The sequence below is a fragment of the Falco punctatus genome (assembly GCF_963210335.1).
Source record: "Falco punctatus genome assembly, chromosome: 3".
NCBI classification, from domain to species: Eukaryota; Metazoa; Chordata; class Aves; order Falconiformes; family Falconidae; genus Falco; species Falco punctatus.
In genome coordinates this window covers 71,206,121-71,226,904 of record NC_137582.1, presented here as the reverse complement: position 1 = coordinate 71,226,904, position 20,784 = coordinate 71,206,121, and the positions used below count along the sequence as shown (strand labels likewise).

At 37.4% G+C, this 20,784-nt stretch overlaps 1 protein-coding gene across 6 annotated transcripts in view; it reads right to left on the bottom strand.

Moving 5' to 3' along the window:
- Window positions 1-20,784, bottom strand: part of STX17 (syntaxin 17) — a 35,341-nt gene that overhangs the window by 3,164 nt on the left and 11,393 nt on the right. For 5 of the 6 annotated variants that reach the window (XM_080378613.1, XM_080378615.1, XM_080378618.1 and 2 more), the window contains 5 exons: window positions 17,617-17,682; window positions 8,295-8,514; window positions 2,787-2,905; window positions 2,653-2,703; window positions 522-608 (listed from right to left, as the gene is read on the bottom strand). In XM_080378613.1, coding sequence (XP_080234739.1) covers window positions 522-608; window positions 2,653-2,703; window positions 2,787-2,905; window positions 8,295-8,514; window positions 17,617-17,682 — 543 coding nt within the window. The remainder of the gene's footprint in view (window positions 1-521; window positions 609-2,652; window positions 2,704-2,786; window positions 2,906-8,294; window positions 8,515-17,616; window positions 17,683-20,784) is intronic. The other variant, XM_080378614.1, reaches the window with a different exon arrangement.

Sequence of the window (20,784 nt, the reverse complement as noted above, 5' to 3'; positions counted from 1 at the left end):
CATGTATGCAGTTGTGAACCAGGTCCCTTTTCCATGGTTCTGGCTGATTATATACACTATTTATTACTTTGTTGCCATCACTAAGTCAATGAGAAACTGAGAAAATGCTCACTGTTCAGTAACATGCCTGAATCAAGGTTTGTGGCTTATTAGCAACTATCACTGGCATCTACATAGAATGGGACTGAAATTGTATGTTATCATCAACCTGTTGTTTTACACTTATTTCATTCTTGTGACCCAATCGTTGAATGTGCTTGTCTTTGCAGATAAACCAAAGCAGCATCAGAATAGCATTACAAAAATGAAAATTTTTTTTTATTTCCTAGTAGTCTGGATGTGGCAGAAAATTACAAGGAAGATTGATTTTTTTTTTTCCCCTGCTACCTGTGAGTCATTTCTTTCTTATTTCCTTAATTGCTGGCTCCCTCAGCATTAAAGACGGCAGATCAATTGGGTTAATACAGAGGATTGCTGGGAGGCAGAGTACCATTGATTCACCAGCAGGAGCAGATCCCTACCTTTCCCAAGTTTTTGGTTCCCTCTTTAACATTCACAGCAGCACTGTTGACATGGTCTTCAATCCTGTCAATCTTCTCCTGCTGAGACTAGATGCAAAGGAATTAGGAGTGAGGTAACCTGCTGGGAAGCAGCAGTGAGCCAATACACACCATTTTAATGCCTGTAATCAGGGCCCCACAGCCACTTTCATCTGCTACACACTGCAGCCGTGCAGCCTTAATGGTGGTTCATTAATAGCATCTGATAAACTGGGCTGAAACTACAAACTTACTTAAAAAAAAATCGTAACTATTAAGTAATAATAGTGTGGGTATTATACAATGTGTTGCTGCAGTTACAGAAAACAACCGAAAATATGGATTTCTACATCTTTTTTCTGAACAGACGAACTCGCATTCCAAAGGGAAAAATAATCCAAACTGGCCTTTTTGTTTCCTATTGAGTTTCAAATTTAAAAAAAATAATTCTATAAAGAGCATTTATAAGATCAGTACCAACATACAAAACTGCACTAAGAAATCTAAATAGAAGTGTTTATGATATTATAAAACACAGGCTTAACTTTACAAATAGAGTAGTGACAGTACTGAAAATATACTTGATGTTACTCTGCATTTCACCGTTTGATTCTACAAAAATGTTCCATCCTTTCTCCAAATGCCGTCAGATTCCCCTGCAGTCTCTCAGAAAACACTGGAGCAGAAGATAAAGGGGTTTGGGGGTTTGTTTGTTCTTATTTTAATCTCAGCAGTTCCCAGACTGTTTTATGTCACAAAATAATGACATTTAAGCTGAAAATAAAAGGCATTCTTAACTTTTTTGTCTTTCTAATTCAGAAACTGCTCAATCTGCCAGCTCTGGTACCTTCACTTGTATCCAGTCCACACACTTTAGATGCTTGCTGTTATATCTAATGATGGTTGGGTCTGAAATCCAGGAAGTCCTGGGAACAGGAACCCCCTCCTTTTAGCTAAAGCTGCTAACATTTAGGCTACTGAATAAAAATTTTTGCAGTCCCTCTCCTGTCTAATGAAATCTTAAGTCTTTTTTTCTGTATATGTGAAGCAGCACATATTCAGCAGAAAGGATAAAAGCTAGCTTATCTATCCCAACTAATCCGATAGCAAGGAGATGAAAGAACTCTCCTAGGAGATGAGAACTGTGGCTTTGAATTCCCAGTGGCCCAGGAAGAACTAAATATTGGGAACTGAGTGTGGATGATGAAGACCTTTTGGCAGCTTTGTGACAGCAGAGAAAAGGTGTGATAACAGGTGAAGGAAACCTAAGACTTTTCTAGTACTCCTGAATAGGCAAGAAAAAGTACTTGAGAAACACCCAACCTGTGTGGTGAAGGCCATCGTCACCATTAGGATTAGAAATTGTACATACGAATAGCACCTGTGGAGAAGTCTGCGGTCAATACTGTAGAGCTTCTGGCCAAGGACACTGGCTAGAATATCAGTAGTTGCTCTGGTGACAAGAACTTAGGAGCAATTACCAGCACTAGTGCTGAAACAGAAGACTATTGCCTTCTCAAAAAATTACCTTGACAGAGCCTCAATCAACAGGAGAGCAACAAAGCCACTTGTAGCAATGAGTCACTCATGTAGGGAAAGAAAAGCTGTTAGTTTTCTAACCAGATGGGGCAGCCGAGTAGTTAAAATAATGCTTTTGAACATTTCTCTTCTGTTGACACTTAAAAATCAAAATAAAACCTTTCACCTTACTGCTAGACAACGTGATGTAAACATTATATGCATCACCTACTACTTTGGAAAGTATTTAACGTACAGTCTTTGAAACTATAGGTGTATTTACCATGGGTCCCAAGTAGCAAAGACAGCACCTTCACGCAGGCATCTCAGCTCACTGTGGGGAAACTGCTCTGCCTCTGCTGGCACTTTCCTGAAGTTCCTAACAGTGACTAGGATTTTGTAGTCTTAAATACTGGACTGAAAATTCAGTTAATGCTATTCTGCTATTCTGATTTTTTGGTAAGTGATACCAGCTCAGTCTGAGTTCAGGCTACGGACAGAAGTACTGCTCATCTTTTTTACCCCCAACTAGGAGTTACCCGTTCGCCCTCCTTTTGTACAAGACTCTAAGATAGAATGCAGAATTAATACTTACGCTGACTAAGACAGAAAAATCAGTCACCAACTGGCTAAGCTGAATCAAGTCCTACAAGTAAGAAACAAATGTTACTTTGTAATAGTTGCTAAAAACAAAAGCACCAATATGGCAGTGAAGGCATTCCACCATACCTCTTCTAAATTTTCCCAGGACTCAGCTGCATTTTCTTCCTGAGGTATTTCAGGAAGGCGGGAGTAGATCTGGATTAAACTTTGGGAGCCATCCTTCACTTCCATGTTATATGAAGTTTCTGAATGAGAAATACGATGTTTATAAATAAATGCACTGAATCAGAATGCAGGTGATGTGCAAAGTTTCTCGCTCTTAATCTTTCTCAAGGCTAAATCAGTATTTAATCTAATTCAAGCCAAACAGCAGCCCTGAAAATGCTAATATAGGGAAAAGTCTTACTCACAGCACCAGACAGTTTCTTAAAAGGAAGTTATTGCCAAAGACATGAATTACTTTCTATCAGCATGCTTTCACAATCAGTTCTGAGAATTATATTAAATTATACTTCTGAATTCTAGGAGTTAGTTAATTTTGTATCAACCGAGCTAAGAAAACTGAGCTTGGGACAAAAACTTTTCATTTACATCCAACACACAAAACCACTGTATTTCCAAAACTGAACAGACAGTTACTCATTTTATGATTGATTATTATGCTACCAGCTTGATTTTCAGCCATTTGGGACTAAAAGAAGCTGCAGGAAAAGGCTTTAGAAGTAGTGAAAGCCAAGTAACGTGCTTCCCAGCATTCAGTGCTGGATCCAGCTGGGTAACGGTCCTGTGAGGATGGCAAATATTTGCAGCTCTGTGGTGTAATGGAGATATTCTCAAGTACCGTCCTTTCTAAATCACCTGGACTGAATGCAGAAGACATTAGGACAAAGTATGGTGGAAAAAATGGGGAATGATAGACAGCTGGGTGGCATAGGGGAGAGCAGATACATGAACAGACGTACACATACCTCCTCCAGTCAAAGAGCCCAGTCTTGAGCCACTACAGATGTAATGGCCGTGTGTGTAATGACAGACAAGTAATTAAGTAGTAATAAAGTAGAACAACACGTTTGGCTTATCACAGCAAGGATTAAAGAACAGCTTGAGAGCATGAAAAGCAGACTGGAGAACGTATGTATATAAACAGTGCGAAGATCATGTTAATTTAGACAACTTTGGTTTCTGATGGAAGACAGCTACTTTAGCATGACACTGATGTTTCCTTCCTTGAGGGTAGTATCAAGAGAAAGCTTAATATGGGAAAGACTGGTTAGATATGTCCAACAATACTAAAATGTAAATACTGCATTAAAATCTTGAGAAACAATGAATGTGCAAAGGTACTACAATAATATTATATAACTGTTACTACAACAGATACAAACAATGGAAAAATCATTTTAAAATTCAGTAATACTGCATGTTTATTCATGGAAATAAGATAAAATAAAAATTATGCATTTTCATAACATTTGTCCATTTCTCAACATTTTTATCCCAGTATCTCAAAACACATGAAGGACTTAATCTTCCTACTCTCACATCAATGGAAGTCAACATCAATGAAGCTGATATTCAGCCGTAATTACTAAATAAGCAGAATATCAATGATGGAGTAAGTAAGTTGGGGGTTTATTTCAGGCTTGCTTTTCTTTCTGACTATTTCTACCCCTTTTCCTTTAAGAATCCAGACACGGAAGGCACTTCCCCTTCTGCAATCATCACCTGCTCCAGGACATATTTTGGTTTGTAACATCAGATTAACTGATGTTGTATACTCAGTTCTAAAATATTACTTTTCTCTTTTCAACATAATTAATCATATATTCAAATGTGTGGATTTTTGGAGAAACCAATTCTGCTACATATTCTGACACTTAGCATTGGGTTTGAGTGTTTTATTCCATTTCAGTTCTCCAAAACCCTATTTCAAAATCAAGTTTCTTCTGCCAAGAGAAGTGTACTCTTCCCTAATCAGCCACATGCATGCTATAGTTGGCTGAAAGTAAAATACAATTCAAAAGAAAATAAAAAAGCTCACTAAGCAAAATTGCCTCCTCACAAATTACATTCCTTACTCTGGTCTGTCCTTAACAATGTATACTGACCTACTATAGAAACACACATCCTTCAAAGTATGGAAATGATACTGTAGTTTTGCATGACACATTCAAGAGAACTTAAAATTCTTTTTAATTTTTTAATTTTTTTTTAAAAAAAGATTTAAAATGTAGGTTTACAATGTTATTGTTTTCTAATAACTAAAAATCAGTGGGGGAAAAAATCCTCAAGAAAATCCTTTATTCACTTCAAAAAACTAAAGTAAAGAACAAGAAGGGTAAGAGAAGGTGCAGTCACACTTGGCCTGTAAGTTTGAGTAAGAAATTTATATTCACTAGTTCATGTTTTATCAAGTCTTAACCAATTTTAATAGAACTGAGAATAGAAGTGGCTCCAGCGGTTCCCTTACAGCATCTCCACAGAAATGCAATAATACAAAACACCTCTGCAGATTTCATAGAGCAGCTTCACACCTCATTACACTCAAGATAAAAATCTAATGCTCTGGAAGATTCAATATGTTGCTTCTAAAAGATTTTAGTAATTTTAAGAGTGGAGTCTCACCTTTTGTTAATATTTGTTTAAAATGCAATTAAATTCCATTTCTATTGGACCTCAGCTGAGGATGGTGAAGGGGGGAAGGGACTACATCGTATCACTGATGCCTTCTAAATGGGCCATTTGAATTTGTAAACTCCTTCCTTCTCTACCAGATGGGAAGCAACAAGCTACAAAGAACGGGCATGGTGAAGCTCCTTTGATTAAGATCAGCAGCCAAGATTTGCTTTCAGGACTGTAGCCTCTAAGCACAAAAGAACAGGCAATATATTGCATCTGTGTTAGCAATTCAAGACAGCTGCTTTCACAGGCAGGCAAACTTGAAAAAAAAAATCTGTTTAATTGTATTTAGTTGTCTGCCTGTCTGTATGTTTCACTTTAAATGGGGTGAATTACTTCCGAATTCTTGAGCAGACTTGCAGGAGCGTGTCATTCCAGTAATATCTTTCTGTTCTTCTCATCCTGATCTTTCTGATCAATTTGTCTTTCTGAAGTGCTGTTATGCTCAATGTCCTCCATACTTTCAAGGTATTTCAGATTTAAAAAGCAGTCCTGTTCTTTGAAATTAAACTCTAGTTCCCATTTACGACCTATGTAACTGTTAGAAAAGCAATAAGCCAGGACAAGGCCTTTCCAATGAAATGCCAGAATGCATTGAGGACAACTGCAGAAAGTTACCAAAAGAAGAGATATTTTAAATTTAGTTTTAATCGTAACAGAGAAGATCTCTCAAAGAGCCTGAAAGAAATGGCTACTATGCATGAAGGGGATCAGTGAATAACAGAGCTCACTATTGTAAAACTCAGAGTAGAAGATGGAAGACAATGAGCTCCCTCAAAAGAGGTACCAACAAATGCAACAAACTGATTAACTATGGGGAAGAAGTTCCTAAAGGATAAAGGATTGCAGAAGAGCTGGCAGACACTAATAAAACAGGCTATGCTGAAGATGACAGCAAATTGTCCTGATGCAGAGGAAAACATTTATGGCTTCAGCAAAAGCTCTTCAATGCCCTGGATACCAAGAATTTGACACACAATTAAGATGAGTACGAGGAATAATAGAAGCATGGGAAGTCAGTATCAGAAAGACTGGGACACGTAAATTGCAACTACTAAGGGGTATAAATGGTACCAAGAAAGTGTCTGTGAATGCTTTTGAAGTTAGAGGAAGACAAAGGAAGGATAAGCACATTGCTAGGTAAAGAAAGAAAAGACAGATGACTAGGAGAAAGATTAAGTCAGTCTTTATACAAATGGGTAGCTGTAATTAGGTACTTCATGCAATTAATTTAGACAAGAAAGAAAAAAAGGGACAGGGTGAAACAGGTTAAAAATATTTTGATGAGCTAGATCTACTCAAGTCCTGAGGTTCCAATGAAATCCATTCTAGGGCATTAAAAAACAGTTCAAGCATTTTTCTGAGAACTTGAATAAGGGGGTCCCAGAGGACTGCAAGAGAATAGAATCAGTTATTGTCCTTTTTTGGAGGGGAAGAAGAACGCAGCAAATACCCAGATTTCGAAACCCACAAAGATATAAGGACAAACTACTGACCAATCAACTGTAAGATGCTGAAGGTGTTGAAAAAATCCAGATTCGTATGCCAGAAGCTAACTTAGTCTATTTTATTGGCCTGAAGCTAACTCAGTCTATTTTATTGGCCTGGTAAGAAGAAAGATATTTTTTATGATGAGGGTGATGAGACACTTGAACAGGCTGCCCAGAGGAGCTGTGGATGCCCCATCCCCGGCTGTATTCAAGGCCAGGCTGGATGGGGCTTTGAGCAAGCTGGTCTGGTGGAAGGTGCCCCTGCCCACTTCAGGAGGGCTGGACTACATGGTATTTACAAGTCCCTTCCAACCCAAACTGTTCTGTGATTCTGTATTTGGTGTATATTGATGTTCATAAGGCTTTCTGATACTACTGCACATGACATTCCTGAAAGCCAGCCCAGTCTTCAAATCTACTTTTCTTTTCTCCCTATTTGACCATTAGACTCGCTAGCTTATTAATCACACTTGAAAGACTTCTTGTAGTTCTTTATGTAGCAATAAGAAGGGTAATGAAATCAAATTTGATAGCAGATTCTTCTACAATGCTGCTGACTGAGGACACTTCTAATGTTAAGATACATGAAATTTTCAAACAATTTTAAACAATATGTATTGTTTAAATTAAGGCCCTGATTTTAAGAGTCTTAAAAACAAGCTCTGGGCAGCCTCTTCAAGTGCTGCTAGTGCAGCAATCAATCTAATTACTGTTATGTGGAAGGATTTAATCCTGATGTAACCAACTTTCTCACAGATCATTAGCAGCAAAAGGGCTTCCCCTGAAGATGGAATGGTAGAACAAAGAATGAAGGACACACTGTACAGAAAGGAGGGAAGAACAGCAAACATTTCTGGCTTGTAGCGCATTACAGTTCAAAATCTTTTATTTAAATGGATTTATACTGTTTCCTGCTTTCTTGTCAGTTATCAAGTTAAAATGCTAGAGGAAGAGATGTTCTCCTTTATATAGAAACTTGCTCCTCTTTTCCATGTATTTCAGCAGTGGCATAATATATCACCTGTCATATAAAAATTGTTTTCTTCTTGATGTTGCAAGCACTAATTCAATGAAAATGGCCTAAATGATTACTTGCACATGTTCAAGTGCTTGGGGCGGGGGTGGGTGGGTGGGGAAGAAGTCAAGCTATCGTGAAACACGAATGTAAGTATTCTGCTTCCTATGAACAGTCTCCTATTTCAAGATCCAAGGCTACGGGATCCTTCTCGTGGAAGGCCACAGCTATTTAATTTGTTAAGACATTTAATTAGGGAATTCTTCACTTATTGAAACTCAGTCATAAGTCATGAGAAAAGTGTGGTGTAGGGAAGAAATCCACTTCTTGATTAATAATTATTAATCAACTGAAATCTCATTTGTTTACTTCATTTATATCTGGTCAAAGAAACTGCAAACTGGATACAATGATATAGATATGACAGATACAGAAATTAAATTCTACTACCTCCTCCTACAGTTGCAGATCTGGTTAAAGAGGCATCCTCCTGTCCTTCAAGTTGCCTTTTAAGTTCTTCTGCAGATTCAGAATGGAGCTGCAGGAAATCTTTTATGGCAAATGAAGCTTCGTCTTTCACAGGTTTTATCATTCTCTGCAGAACTGGGATGTCTTCTTGTCGGACTCGCAAACACAGTTTTTCCATCTCTCTCATATTGGCACGAAGTTGCTGTAACATTAAGAGTTACTTTGTAGCTCACTATGTAAGAGCACCAGGACCTTCAGTGGTTGGGAAGCAACTATCATCTTGATTATCTTTAAATAATCATAAAAAGTGCCATTTCTAAGCTTTAATAAACTAAGACCAAAAAAAAGCCTCAGAAGTCCCAGGCTTCAAGCAATCCCCATGTTCCAGGTCACTTCTCCTCTCCACCCATTTTCTTTTCCATACTCTATTGTTTGACTGCAGCTGGGTCACCTGTCAAAGATGCCCCTGATCACTGTAAAAGCCCGTGCCTCCAGTAACACAGTGAACCCTCCCCTGAACCCATCCTGGGACTCCCAGACCCTGTGATTTTGTGACCCAGTGCTATTCCCTGGTCTTTTTACAGTGCTTTTGCAGAAGAGTCACCCTATAAATCATAAAGCACTCTGCAGAGAAGGGGCTTATCCTTACTTAAGGTAGCTCAACCTAAAGATGATCCCTTCTGAGTAAATGACCCACCTCCACCTCTTCCTAAGGCAGGGGACAGTCCTGTAGCCAACAACGATACTGAGCAAGACAGCAATTAGTCACCTCAACCAGAGCTCAACACTGTCCATAGAGGAAGGCATCTGCACGTCCAAGCACTTCTTACTTGGAGGTGCCACTACATCATAACCAGCTCACTTAAGTCCATTGTATTTTTAGTATTTGCTTGTGCTTGTGAGTTCACTCGGTTTTCCATCTATTAAAAAAAAAATGGGGGCGGCAGCAGTCCCTAAACAGCGCAATGAAGCATCACTGGAACATACTGAATCTTTCTGGACACGGCCTGCTTTCCATAAGGGAAACTAAGCTACCTGCCGCGGGATAATAAGAACCAAAGATCAAGGAAGAGATGGTACCTGTTATCTTCTCTGGCAAACTAATTTATCCACAGTATCAGCCAACCACAAAAGAAGGGAGAAATATCTTTGAAGCCATCCCCATAAATATTTTTATTTATTTTTATTGCTGTCATCCACTTCTCCAACAAAGAAGTCAGTCTGTTTTATTTTGGGTTTCAATTAAAAGTATTTAACTAATTAATTCACTATGTAATTATTTAAGTTATTTCAGTGTCTGTGATCAATTTAGGCCTTCGCCAAAATATTTACACAAGTCGCAACAAGTTAAAATAATATCCAAATAAAGTGATTGCTTCTCAAAATTTGCTTTTTTAAATAATAAATAACTGCTGTGATTATAGCACTTCAGGATACTATTACTCACAACCCCCAACTAGCCCAACACTATTATTTGCATTTTGTAAAGAGAACTTCAGGGACAAAGGAGAGGACCACTTTTTTTTGCAATATTTATCTTCTTTTTCCAGAAGGATGAATGTATTTGTTTGATTGGAATATCAAATATAATAAAAGAGAGAAATATTTCTTTTAGTTACAAGAGTTTTGAGAAGATATAAACTATTCACAACCAGCAAGAAGAGTCTGTGCGTGGGCATCTCCTGTGAGATAAATTTCTGTCTACAGCTAAAATAGAGGGGGGTTTTATTGCCTAGGCTTTTAAAATCTAAAAATGCACACCACCTTTTCTACAGATTAAAAGAAGAAATTTATAGTTTAAATTACGCCCCTTCTTAAAAACGAGAGGTTTTATCTAACTATATAAAAAAGTAATAAAAACAATATTCATTGCATTACATTATAAGGTGATGTAATAAATCATATTGTTTATTGCACTGTTTACCAACTGTTTTGAAAATTCTTCTCACAGCAGAACAAAAGAATGGATTAACAGCAGTGAGTGGTTAGAAAAAGAAAGGTTTTCTTCAGTAATGCAAACCAGGTGCAGGTAATGCTTTCGAAAGGCAATATTGCTTACCTGGAAAAGCAGGAACTAAATGGAACTTTTTTTCTTTACATACACTAGTAGAATTAATTTACCATGTATAAAGAAATAGTAGAAATATAATTAGAGAAGGAGGAAATTGATTCAACAACAAATGAAAGTAACACTGCCCAAGCCATATTAGGCAACCAAAGAAAGAACTACTGATTCATAAAAATCATTTGTCAAATTATTAAGAGGATATTCTACTGTATGCTTAAATTAGAAGTACTACTAGCCAAGTTAAGCTGTATTATATAAAGCTAATCCCAGGTAAAAATACTGATTAACGATAAAAAAATCAGATACAAAAAGTAAGTTTGTAAGATGTTGAACTGAATTAGAAACACGGTGCCTTATTTTCCTCATACATTTGTCATCTTAATCTACCTTGCTCTTCCTATTATCTTCCTTCCATGGCCTGTCTGTAACCGCTGAAAATGGGAGAATGTCACCACTGTCATAGTCCACCACATGCCAAAATTCTCGGTTTACAAAACCTTGGAATGTCATTTAAAAGACAAAATGGGACTATCTACACACAACATTTAATTATCTATTTCATAATAATTATATGCAGGGGACCAAGTGAAGTTGATCCTGCTTTTTGTTTCAGGAAACAAAATTATTATTATCCTGTCTCTGGCCATAATGGAGACAAAAAATGAGAAGTCAAACAAAACCATGTTGTGAAACAGCGATGATCGTGAGTTTGGGATAAGCTAATAATACTTCCAAAGCAGTTTCTTTAAAATACAGAACAACAGAAAAATTCTCAGTTGAAACAGAGTTAAAATATAGCTCTGCTAGCGATTTGTACCACTATAGCTGGGGCAAATTATGAGTATGGCCAATGCACAAGTATAATGAAGACAGTTACTCTGCAGAGTTGGTCACTCAATCATTCACCTTGCTGCTGCAGTTTTCAAAAATTCTGAACAGAAGCTTCAAGAGATACAAACTACTCACCCTAAGGAATGACTAAATCAGATCCTCACCTTCACTGTTCATTATTGCCTCGCTGATCAAAGAAAAGTATTTGTGAGAAAGAAGATGGAGGAATCAGATTATGACATTCACCTATTCAGTGAAATTTAATTTTAGTAACTCTTCCTTTGTGGTTTTGGAGAGAGGACTCTTGTTCCATTCACTGTCAATTAAACAGAAGCTAAATGGATCCAGCCTAGCAAGAAAGCTGAGCCCTGCTGAGAGGAGACACATCTTAGCAGCTCACCAGGGTGTAACATGATAAATGTTATGGATATGCAAATGGCTGTGACTTCTTTTCACAAGCATTTAATGGGACAGAGTTTAATTTCTGGGCAGAGCATAAAAGTATATCACCCTCTTCCCAACTGTTTCCACTTTTAAAACCGAGGTTAGCAAGGGGGGCAATACAAAATTCTATTTTCATTTATGGGAACTCCTGAGTTTTGGACTCACCAAATTCAGCCCAAAAGACACAGAATTTTTATTTATAATATTCGCAGTTTTGGTCTATTAACTTCCAAAGCCAAATAAGACTGTTTCATACGGCTTTCTCACAAAAACTAGGAAAACAAAGCTAGCAAACCCCACAGGAAGTCATACCTCCAAAGCATGATCTGTTGTCCCCGTTTTATTTCTGACAGTTGTTTATCTAATCTGGTCTTAAAAGGACTTCTTTATGAAAAACTACAACCTCCTTGATACTGTGCTGCAAGAATTCATTACCCTAATTGCTGCAGCATTTTCCTCATCTCTAACAGAAATCTCTTGCCTCAGTTTAAACCAGATATTTCTTACCCTCTCTGTTCAAAACAGAGAAAGACAAGCCCTGTCCTCTTTGCAACCATCCTTTCCATGTTGCAAACAGCATGCCACTGCCAGGTGTTCTTTGGGCAAAATCACAGATTTGTCAGTCTTTCCAAATAAGTCTCATTTTCTCGACTTCTGACCCTTTTCATTGCTCTCCCTGAATACTCCCTAATCAGTCCATAGCTTCCTTAAATGTGTGGTGCCCAAACTGGACAAACTATTCTACCTGGGATCCTACTACTGCTGACCAAAGAGGTTGCATGAGAGACCACACTGACTACTCTCCTGTTTATACATCCCACTACGTTATTTGACATTTTTTTATCACTACAACACAGCTGGTTCACTTTTAGTCTGTGTCCCTCAAGTCCTCTTCTGCAAAAGTGCTGCCCCAACACAGCTTCCCATGCTGGATCTATACAGCTGACTATTGTTCTTGTCCTCACCCAAAAACATACTGATTTTTCAAGTCTTTTCTCAACATCATTATGACTTCTAATTCTGCTCTCTCCACCAGAATCCCTTAAGTCTCTCTCAGCTTTATGCTGTTTGCAAATTTTACTGTATAATGAACATGACATATTACTATATAATGAACATCAGTATGTTACATAGCTATTACACAGTGCCTTCATCCCTAGGTCTCAAAGGACTTTACTGGAGTAATGCTCACTGTTGTTGAGCAGATGCAGAACTGAGGTAGGGACACAATGTCTGAGCCCAATTTTCTAAAGTGTCCACAAATTTGGAGGTACATCTGGAAGATCCACCAGGATGGTGGATTCACTATATTATATGAATAAACATAATGGATTTTCATCAGAAAAGTAAATGTAAGTGGCATGGTTTTCACAAGCACTGTGAAAAACCTGCTGAATCCATCAACACATCCAAAATGGAAAGAAACAGAGAAGTCATACATAATGAAGTTGCACTGCTTTTCCATTCTTTTCAAAATCCTTACAAACACATTCAGTAAAAAATAAAGAATAAATTATAAATTTCTATCAGAAAGTAACATAGAAAAGGAGACAAATGAGCCAAAGGAGGGATTAATTTAACTATTTTTTTAATCACTGTTGCCGGACATTACTGTACACATCTGTCCATTAAGCTTACCTTATTACTCAGCACTGTTTTAAATAATGAAGAGAAGGAATTATTGTAAGTATTCTTTTTTTATCTTTAAAATCACAAAATATCTTCCCATATTCTGTTCTTCCTAAGTGGTTTATGAATGTTACCTCCTCTACAGGTGTCTGGACATATGCAAAAAAAATGGTAAGACTCCCTGAGGAATTCAGAAGCCTTAACAGCAATTTCCAGCAAACCAGTAAACCTTACACAAAAGAGTAAAAATTCTTCATTTTTTTCCAGTATTGTTTTTTCAGAGCAGTAGTTTTTCTTCACTAATAGTGACAGCTGAATTTTCAAAGTAATGTAACTTGATGAAAAATAGATGTTGTGTTTCCACAGGGTAACTGTAGGCTGCCTTAAAATACCACCACTTCACACTCCAATACTTAACGCCCGTGAACATCACGATCAATGTTATACCAGCAACACCTGTCTCTTGTGTGCCACCAGCTTCATTACAATTGAGAAAAAGTAACAGATGACAACAAAGAAATAATGGAATCCCTACTCAGCTGCAGGCAAATGCATATAGCAACCTGCAGTAGCATGCCATGGCAGAGAGCTTGGGCTGCGCTGCCACAGCATGCTGTTAAGAACACGTAACACCACAAGGAAAAGAGGTAGTAACAAAGAGCATAAAGGAACCTCAGTGCTTCAGTGCTGACCCAGTGTGAGGTCCCCGGGCACCAGGATAAACACTAGGTCTGCGTGGCTCCACCCTGTACAAATGTCAAAGGGCCGAGATGGGACCAAAACCCTTGAAAAGGCAGCAGGGACTTGAGCTGTGAGATTATTTGCATGTAACATTCAACATCTCTACCAGTTATGGAAATATCTGAAGTTCTATCTAAGGACCCCAGCAACAGCTACCTGAAAATTTGCAGTGTAAGTATCTGCTTCAGCCATGTGTCCCTGGCAAAACCGATGTTCCCAGAGTGCTCAGAAATTCCAGCACTTCACTTACTCCATCCCCATCAGCCTATATACTGCTCCTAACACTACCAGGTAACTGAATCACGGCGGCCATGCCATTATCACACTCCATCTCCGCCACCGTTGTTCTCTTTTTCTTCTTCTAATACTATCATTACATGTAGCGTCATATACATTTTCCAGTAGTTTACACTTCAAACTCTTTATGTTTACATGGATGGCACAGGTTCTCTTCTGTGCAACATATCAGTCCCTTTTTCTCTTTATCTTCTGGCACCCATGCATTAAACACTGTCAACTCTCCCTCCATTCTGCATGTTGTCATTTTAAATTACGAAGTAAATACTGCCTCCAAACCCACCACCTTAAAGCCTCTCGAACATAAACAGGACCTCTAAGAAAGTATTGCAGTAGCTTAGCTGTGCAAATGTAAAGTTGCCTTCACTTATCTTCTCTGGACTTTGTTGAAAGTAATGTAATAAAGGATATATGTTACAAATTTCTTGGCATAGGTAAAAGAAACCCTGAGTTTAAGGATATATTTACCATACAGATGGCCACAGGCTGTAATAGTGAGCTGATTTTATATGACCCTTCACTGATACCATAATCTCCAGCAGCGATAAACTCTACCCTGCTTCTCATGCTCTCCCAGTATATTTGCATAGCATTCCAGAAAGATACTTGATTTCAAGACTGCATAATTTTAAAGGTGGTACAGAAGACATGAGCCATACAAGTAAGCTTTGAAGACTTATGCAGAAGAGAGCTGACTGAAAACAATCTTTTACTTGTAAACCATTTTCAGTTGAAATGGAAATCATAAAAGTGAAAAAGGAAAAAAAAATTAACATTTTTCAAGTAGCTTTCCAGGTTACAGCAACACAGTGGAGAGACTACATCTGCCTAGGTATGTTTTGCAGAACAGTCTCCTTTTGTGGGCTGAATATAGACTAAAAACAGATCATTCAACCACAGTATTTTTCCTTTTTTTTCTTCAACACCTCTAGTAACTGCAGCATTTTTCTTCCTCTCACTATGAATATGATCAAGGCAGTCCCTAGGTGTTACAACAAAATACTGCCATTTCATTGAAATTGGCTTAAATCTTGCAATAATTAACTCACTGTATGGTACAGTCAGCATATATGCAGGCAAAGCCTAGCAAAACTGCATTATTTATTCAGGTCCTAACATTTTAAGAAGTCCAGGGACGGTCCCTAAAAATGAAAATCTACAAGAGCACATCGGTGTGAATTAATACATGGTATACAAGAGCTATTTTCTCAGTGTTTTTGAAAGGGTGTTGTCATGCCCTACACAAAGATTTCCTTCTTCTTTGTTTCTTCACTCTCTTTTTCAGAAGTTTTTAACGTGGTATCCAGTCACCAGAAAGAAGAGGTATATATTTATGCTCATCTATACTTCTATTATAATTTTGACCATCATCAAAACTACAACAGAAGTAATTATTCTGGGTAAACTGAAAAATCAGAAAAACGGCTAATTATGTGCACATGGATTAAATGTAGAGTGGCTGTGCATATATTTGTCTAAAACCTGTGGCAGATGCCTTGGGTCAATATTGACTTAGGGATTCCTAATGTATTTTTACAACATCCAATTTTGAGAGCAAAGTGTGTGCTGCAGAGAACATTTGGTATCACAATAATTAATCTGATTTCTTCACAAACAAACAGATCACAAGTCCATTGGTAAACATTTAAACAGCTTACAGCAAACACATTCTACATGTCATATAATTTATTATCAAGTACTCCAAACTCCTAACTATTTAATTAAAACAAAGAGCTAGTCTACTCTTCTTCCATGGAACCAGGTACTTATTCTGCTCTCTGGGTATCAGAATGTGGGCCACTTTAATGTATAACTTGTGTCCAGATCTAAAAGCAATAAACATTAAATAAAATGTAAGAAAATTTATTTTGGCTGCAAGTGAAAATGGTAGGGTTTAGGTTCAAGATAAATACAAATGTTTCTAGAGACAAATATGAGGTTTTATTACTAAAGCACTTAATGTATTTAAAAACATAATCTTAAACATGATTAATTATTGATAAATTTTGCCTTGCTAAACAAATGATACTGATAATAAAGAGAAGTCCTTCCTACCCCTCAGATGTGAAAATATATTTGAGCACAGACACAAGCAAACATGCGCTTACTACACCACACCTGTTAGAATACCATTGTTGTAATAGGACGTCCAACTTTGGAAGATTCTTTAAATATTAAGAATAAACCTAAATTCAAATTTCAGAAAGAATTGGTGAAAAATCAAAATAAACATTCAAACCTCCAAATAACAGAAAAATCAAGTAGATTTCATATATAACTTGTCATCTACACTACAAAAGCTCATTAACACCTTCCATTCCTCAAAAAAGATAATAACTCCAGCTCTGCCTACTAATACTGTTGTTCAATCAGGATTAAGTTATTTTTTCTGAGCTTTTTTTTTTTTTTTCATTTTTAGTCTCTCACAGGAATTTACAGTATTAGAAATATGAAATATAGTCGGTTTGGACTATGCTACCCCCTGCCAGCAAAGCCTGCTGGTCTAGATGCCACATAGGTCACAAAAGGTTCATTCTAGTAACAAAGTCATGCATGTCACTCCTCTGAACATCTATGAAACCAACACAAGATGCCTTTCCTGCTGGCAAAGATATGTCTGTCCCCAGAATTTTGCCAGTACAGCATGTATGTTATAACCACTAGCTGCTATATCTGCATCAGCAAACTTTGCAGTGCAGATGTGCTCTTTGCGTTTTTCTGTGTTGATAGTCTTTTTTGGCTGTATACTATTTAGCATCTTTTTGGGCTGTATCCTACTTAGCAGTGTGAAGGCTGATGTTTGGCATTAGCTTTTGCATCATTTTCATCACAACATGCATTGTTTTAGAAACAGATGTAAGATTCCCTGCGTGCTGAGCAATGGGTGACTGACTATGCATGAGGTCACTGAGATGATGCCATGCTGACAAATGGGTCTGGTATTTCCTCCTTTGATGACATAATGCATCTAACAAGAGATGTGCACACCAAACTAGTAGTCCAGATGTTCTGTGTTTGGTCTGAAACCACACTTTAAGATAAACAGCATCCCATACTGCAATTCCCGTCTTCTAATTTAGTAACATAAGAGGATAGTTTGCAAAAGAACAGTCTCCAAACTTTTGTTCGTTCAAGAATCCTGACACATTTCTGACTGTAGTTGCCTCATAGGACACAATTAGGAAATCCTTACCTTTTAAACGAAGTAAAGCAATACCATGTACTTCTTAAACCCACCTGTCAAATGTATCTAATTTAATTCCATTAGTATCACAGTCATTTTAATATCCTTACCTGAACTGTTCGTCCTGCGTTAATGTGCTCTTCGTGCAATCTGTCCCAGAGCCTGCATCTCTGATACTAAAATAAAGGAAAAATACTCCACATAATTGCTATTTTTACCAACTGGCTATGCAGAAAAAACAAGCCTTCAGTAAATAATCACTTTAATTTTCCAAAATTGGCAGTAAAAAAGCTGAGCTGATCCACAGGCATTTCCACTGCAAAATTAAGAGAGGTAAATGGCAATGTATTTTGTGAATACTTTGTACAATGTATTTTACTGAATCACAGATAACTAGGGTTTCACCATCAGTTTCTAAAAATAAAGAGATCTTGTAGCATCCTGATACTACTGTGGCATAAATCCATTGGTGGTCAGAAAAATGAAGTGCAAAAGGAAAGGAACATGGGATAAGCAGTACTGGTCATATAGGACAACAAGGTATCTGACATTATTTACAAAGAAAATTGCATTCATTACACAGCACTGCTGCCTACATTTACACTTACCATTTCTATGTGGTTACAAACACACCTACAAGAACTATCAGAGCAGACCTGGAACCTGCATGAGGCTCCACTAACTTCAGTGCATACAGCACTTTCCACAGGACAGAGTGATTATTCCATTAGCAGACAGCAAGTTTTGCAAAAGAACTGCTTATCACCACATATAAACCTTTTCATCATTAAAATCAAACAATCCCTGCCATTGGCAGTTGACATAAATAATATAGAGACATTATCATGAAAAAGTGTGGTAAAACAATAGAAGCAGAAACTGTGATTCCTGGAATATGTGCTGAAACCATCAAATAATGCATTTACAATACTAGACAGTAAAAGAACATGCTTTTAAATAGTTTAAAGCACAAGACAAAATGTTTACTATGATTTGTGAGGTATTTTTATGTAAAGTTTAATTCCCCAATTTCTTAACATGCTTTGGTACCAATAAAAAACCTTTATCTACAGCCAACATCTTTCCTTAATTCTTTTCATCATTTTAGAAGCCACAGCAATAAGGATCACAAATTACTCAGCTTCCTAAAGTACAACAAAAAATCAGAAGTTACTTCTTATTTTCAGAGAAAAAAGTTCTTTCATGTTAGGATTTTGTAGTGCTATTGAAGAGAAAAGGTTTAGTGTTCCAATTAAGTCAGATTGAAGTGATTTTTCTAGGAAACTAGCAACTTCCACACAAATTGTTATGTCATTAAAATTATTGCTATTGTCTATTAAAATAAAATGGACCAAAAAATCTGTATCAACAGTGTATCTTCCAATTCAGTCATCCCTGAAAGAGTACTGAAACAGGAAGTTCTGAGGGTGGAACAGAAGGGGGCTGGTGAAAAATTACTTTTTCAATTTCAACTGACTGTAATACACTGTCCACATATCAAATTTTAAAAAATCCTGTTTTCCAGCTAAGGACAACAAGAAGAATTCCTCAGGAAACCTTTATTGCTCTTTATAATTTCTACAAGAAACGCTCCACAGATTTATCTGCTTTATATATTTAGAAGTTTTATTACTTTGCTTCAAAATTCCTAGTATGCTGATGATGACTCCAAAGAATCCAATGACTTAATACACCCAGAGTAATGATATTCACATGGTCAGATAATTCATCCTTGTTGACTTCTCTCTGTCATCCAGCACAAAGTGGGCTGGACTCCTGGGTAACATTCACTCTGTGGGACCCAACAATAGCAAACCTTGAGAAAAGCTAGTATTGACATTATTTACCATTAACAAACACATGTAAAACTAAGGGAGTTCCACGAAGTAAAACATCAATGGAATCCTAACCTGTTACAGCAGATCCAGAGGAGGGCCAAAAAAAAAAATAGGTTGGAGGGGTGGAACACCTGTGAAGACAGGCTGAGAGCTGGGCTTGTTCAGCCTGGAGAAGAGAAGGCTCCAGACCTGACTGCAGCCTTTCAATATATAAAGAAGGCTTAGAAGAGACTTTTTACTAAGGCCTGTAGTGACAGGACAAGGGGTAATGCTTTTAAACTGAGAGAGGCTAATTTTAGCTCAGACATAATAAAAATTTTTACAATGAGGGTGGTGAGGCATTGGACCAGGTTGCCCAGAGAAGTTCTGGATGCCCCATCACTGGAAGTGTTCAGGGTCAGGCTCGATGGGGCTTTGAGCAACCTGATCTAGTGGAAGACATCCCTGCCCATCACAAGGGGGGTTGGATTAGATGGTCTTTAAAGTTCCCTTACAACCCAAATCACTCTGTGGTTCCATGATTCCGTGATATTTAATAACTGTGCTATAGCCAAATAGTTTGTATTTCACATCAGAAATATAAAACATAAGACATTAAGACACTCAATCTCTTTTCCTCTTTGTCCCATTCTCTTTGAGAAGCTCTCTTTAGAAAGAAACCTTCATGCTTATGCTTTGGATCACTTCCATTTCTCCTTGAAAATATCCAGTTGACATGGAGAAAACTCAAAGGTTTTTGTAATATCCTCTGCATTGATTTTTACAGTAGGTAGTACTCACCCACATTTCTAAAAGCTCTACAATAGATGTCTTACACAAATTTATACCTTCTGATTAAGACTGCCATAAGACTCAGATATCTTAATTTCTCATTTTGTACCACCTTCATGTATCTTCCCACCACAACAACAGTCCCCAGTCAAAGGTAAAAAGTGTTTCGCACAGCATCCTTCAAATTTGGCACAGTCACAGGAAATTAAATCAAAACTGAAAGCAACAGTAAAAAGGACATCATGACTTAGAGCAGATTTCTTGGTTTTAAGGATTGTTGCATATCACCAACAAAGTTTAGGGCACCACGCAAAAATCTCCACCTTCCTGCAATACCATGACAATTGCTTTTATCTAACAGAAGCTAACAGAAACTTGTAACTCTTTTTGATAAACATGCATTTTATTTCCTTTTATGGAGTGAAAAGCCGTCCAATCCATGGAATGTACTTTAGGAAACTACAGCTCTTTGGGGAAAACACGGAACTAAACTAAAACAGGTACAGGGAACCGATTTCTTAAGGATGCAATTTTTAAGTCTTCAGAAACTGTCATATGGGAAGTCGGGACTCTCAAATAGTTGAGAAGCAATGATGATGGACTTATGGTAGCCACTTCCTCTGAAAAGGTGTATTCAAGGTCAAATTTCATTATATGTTGATTTTATAG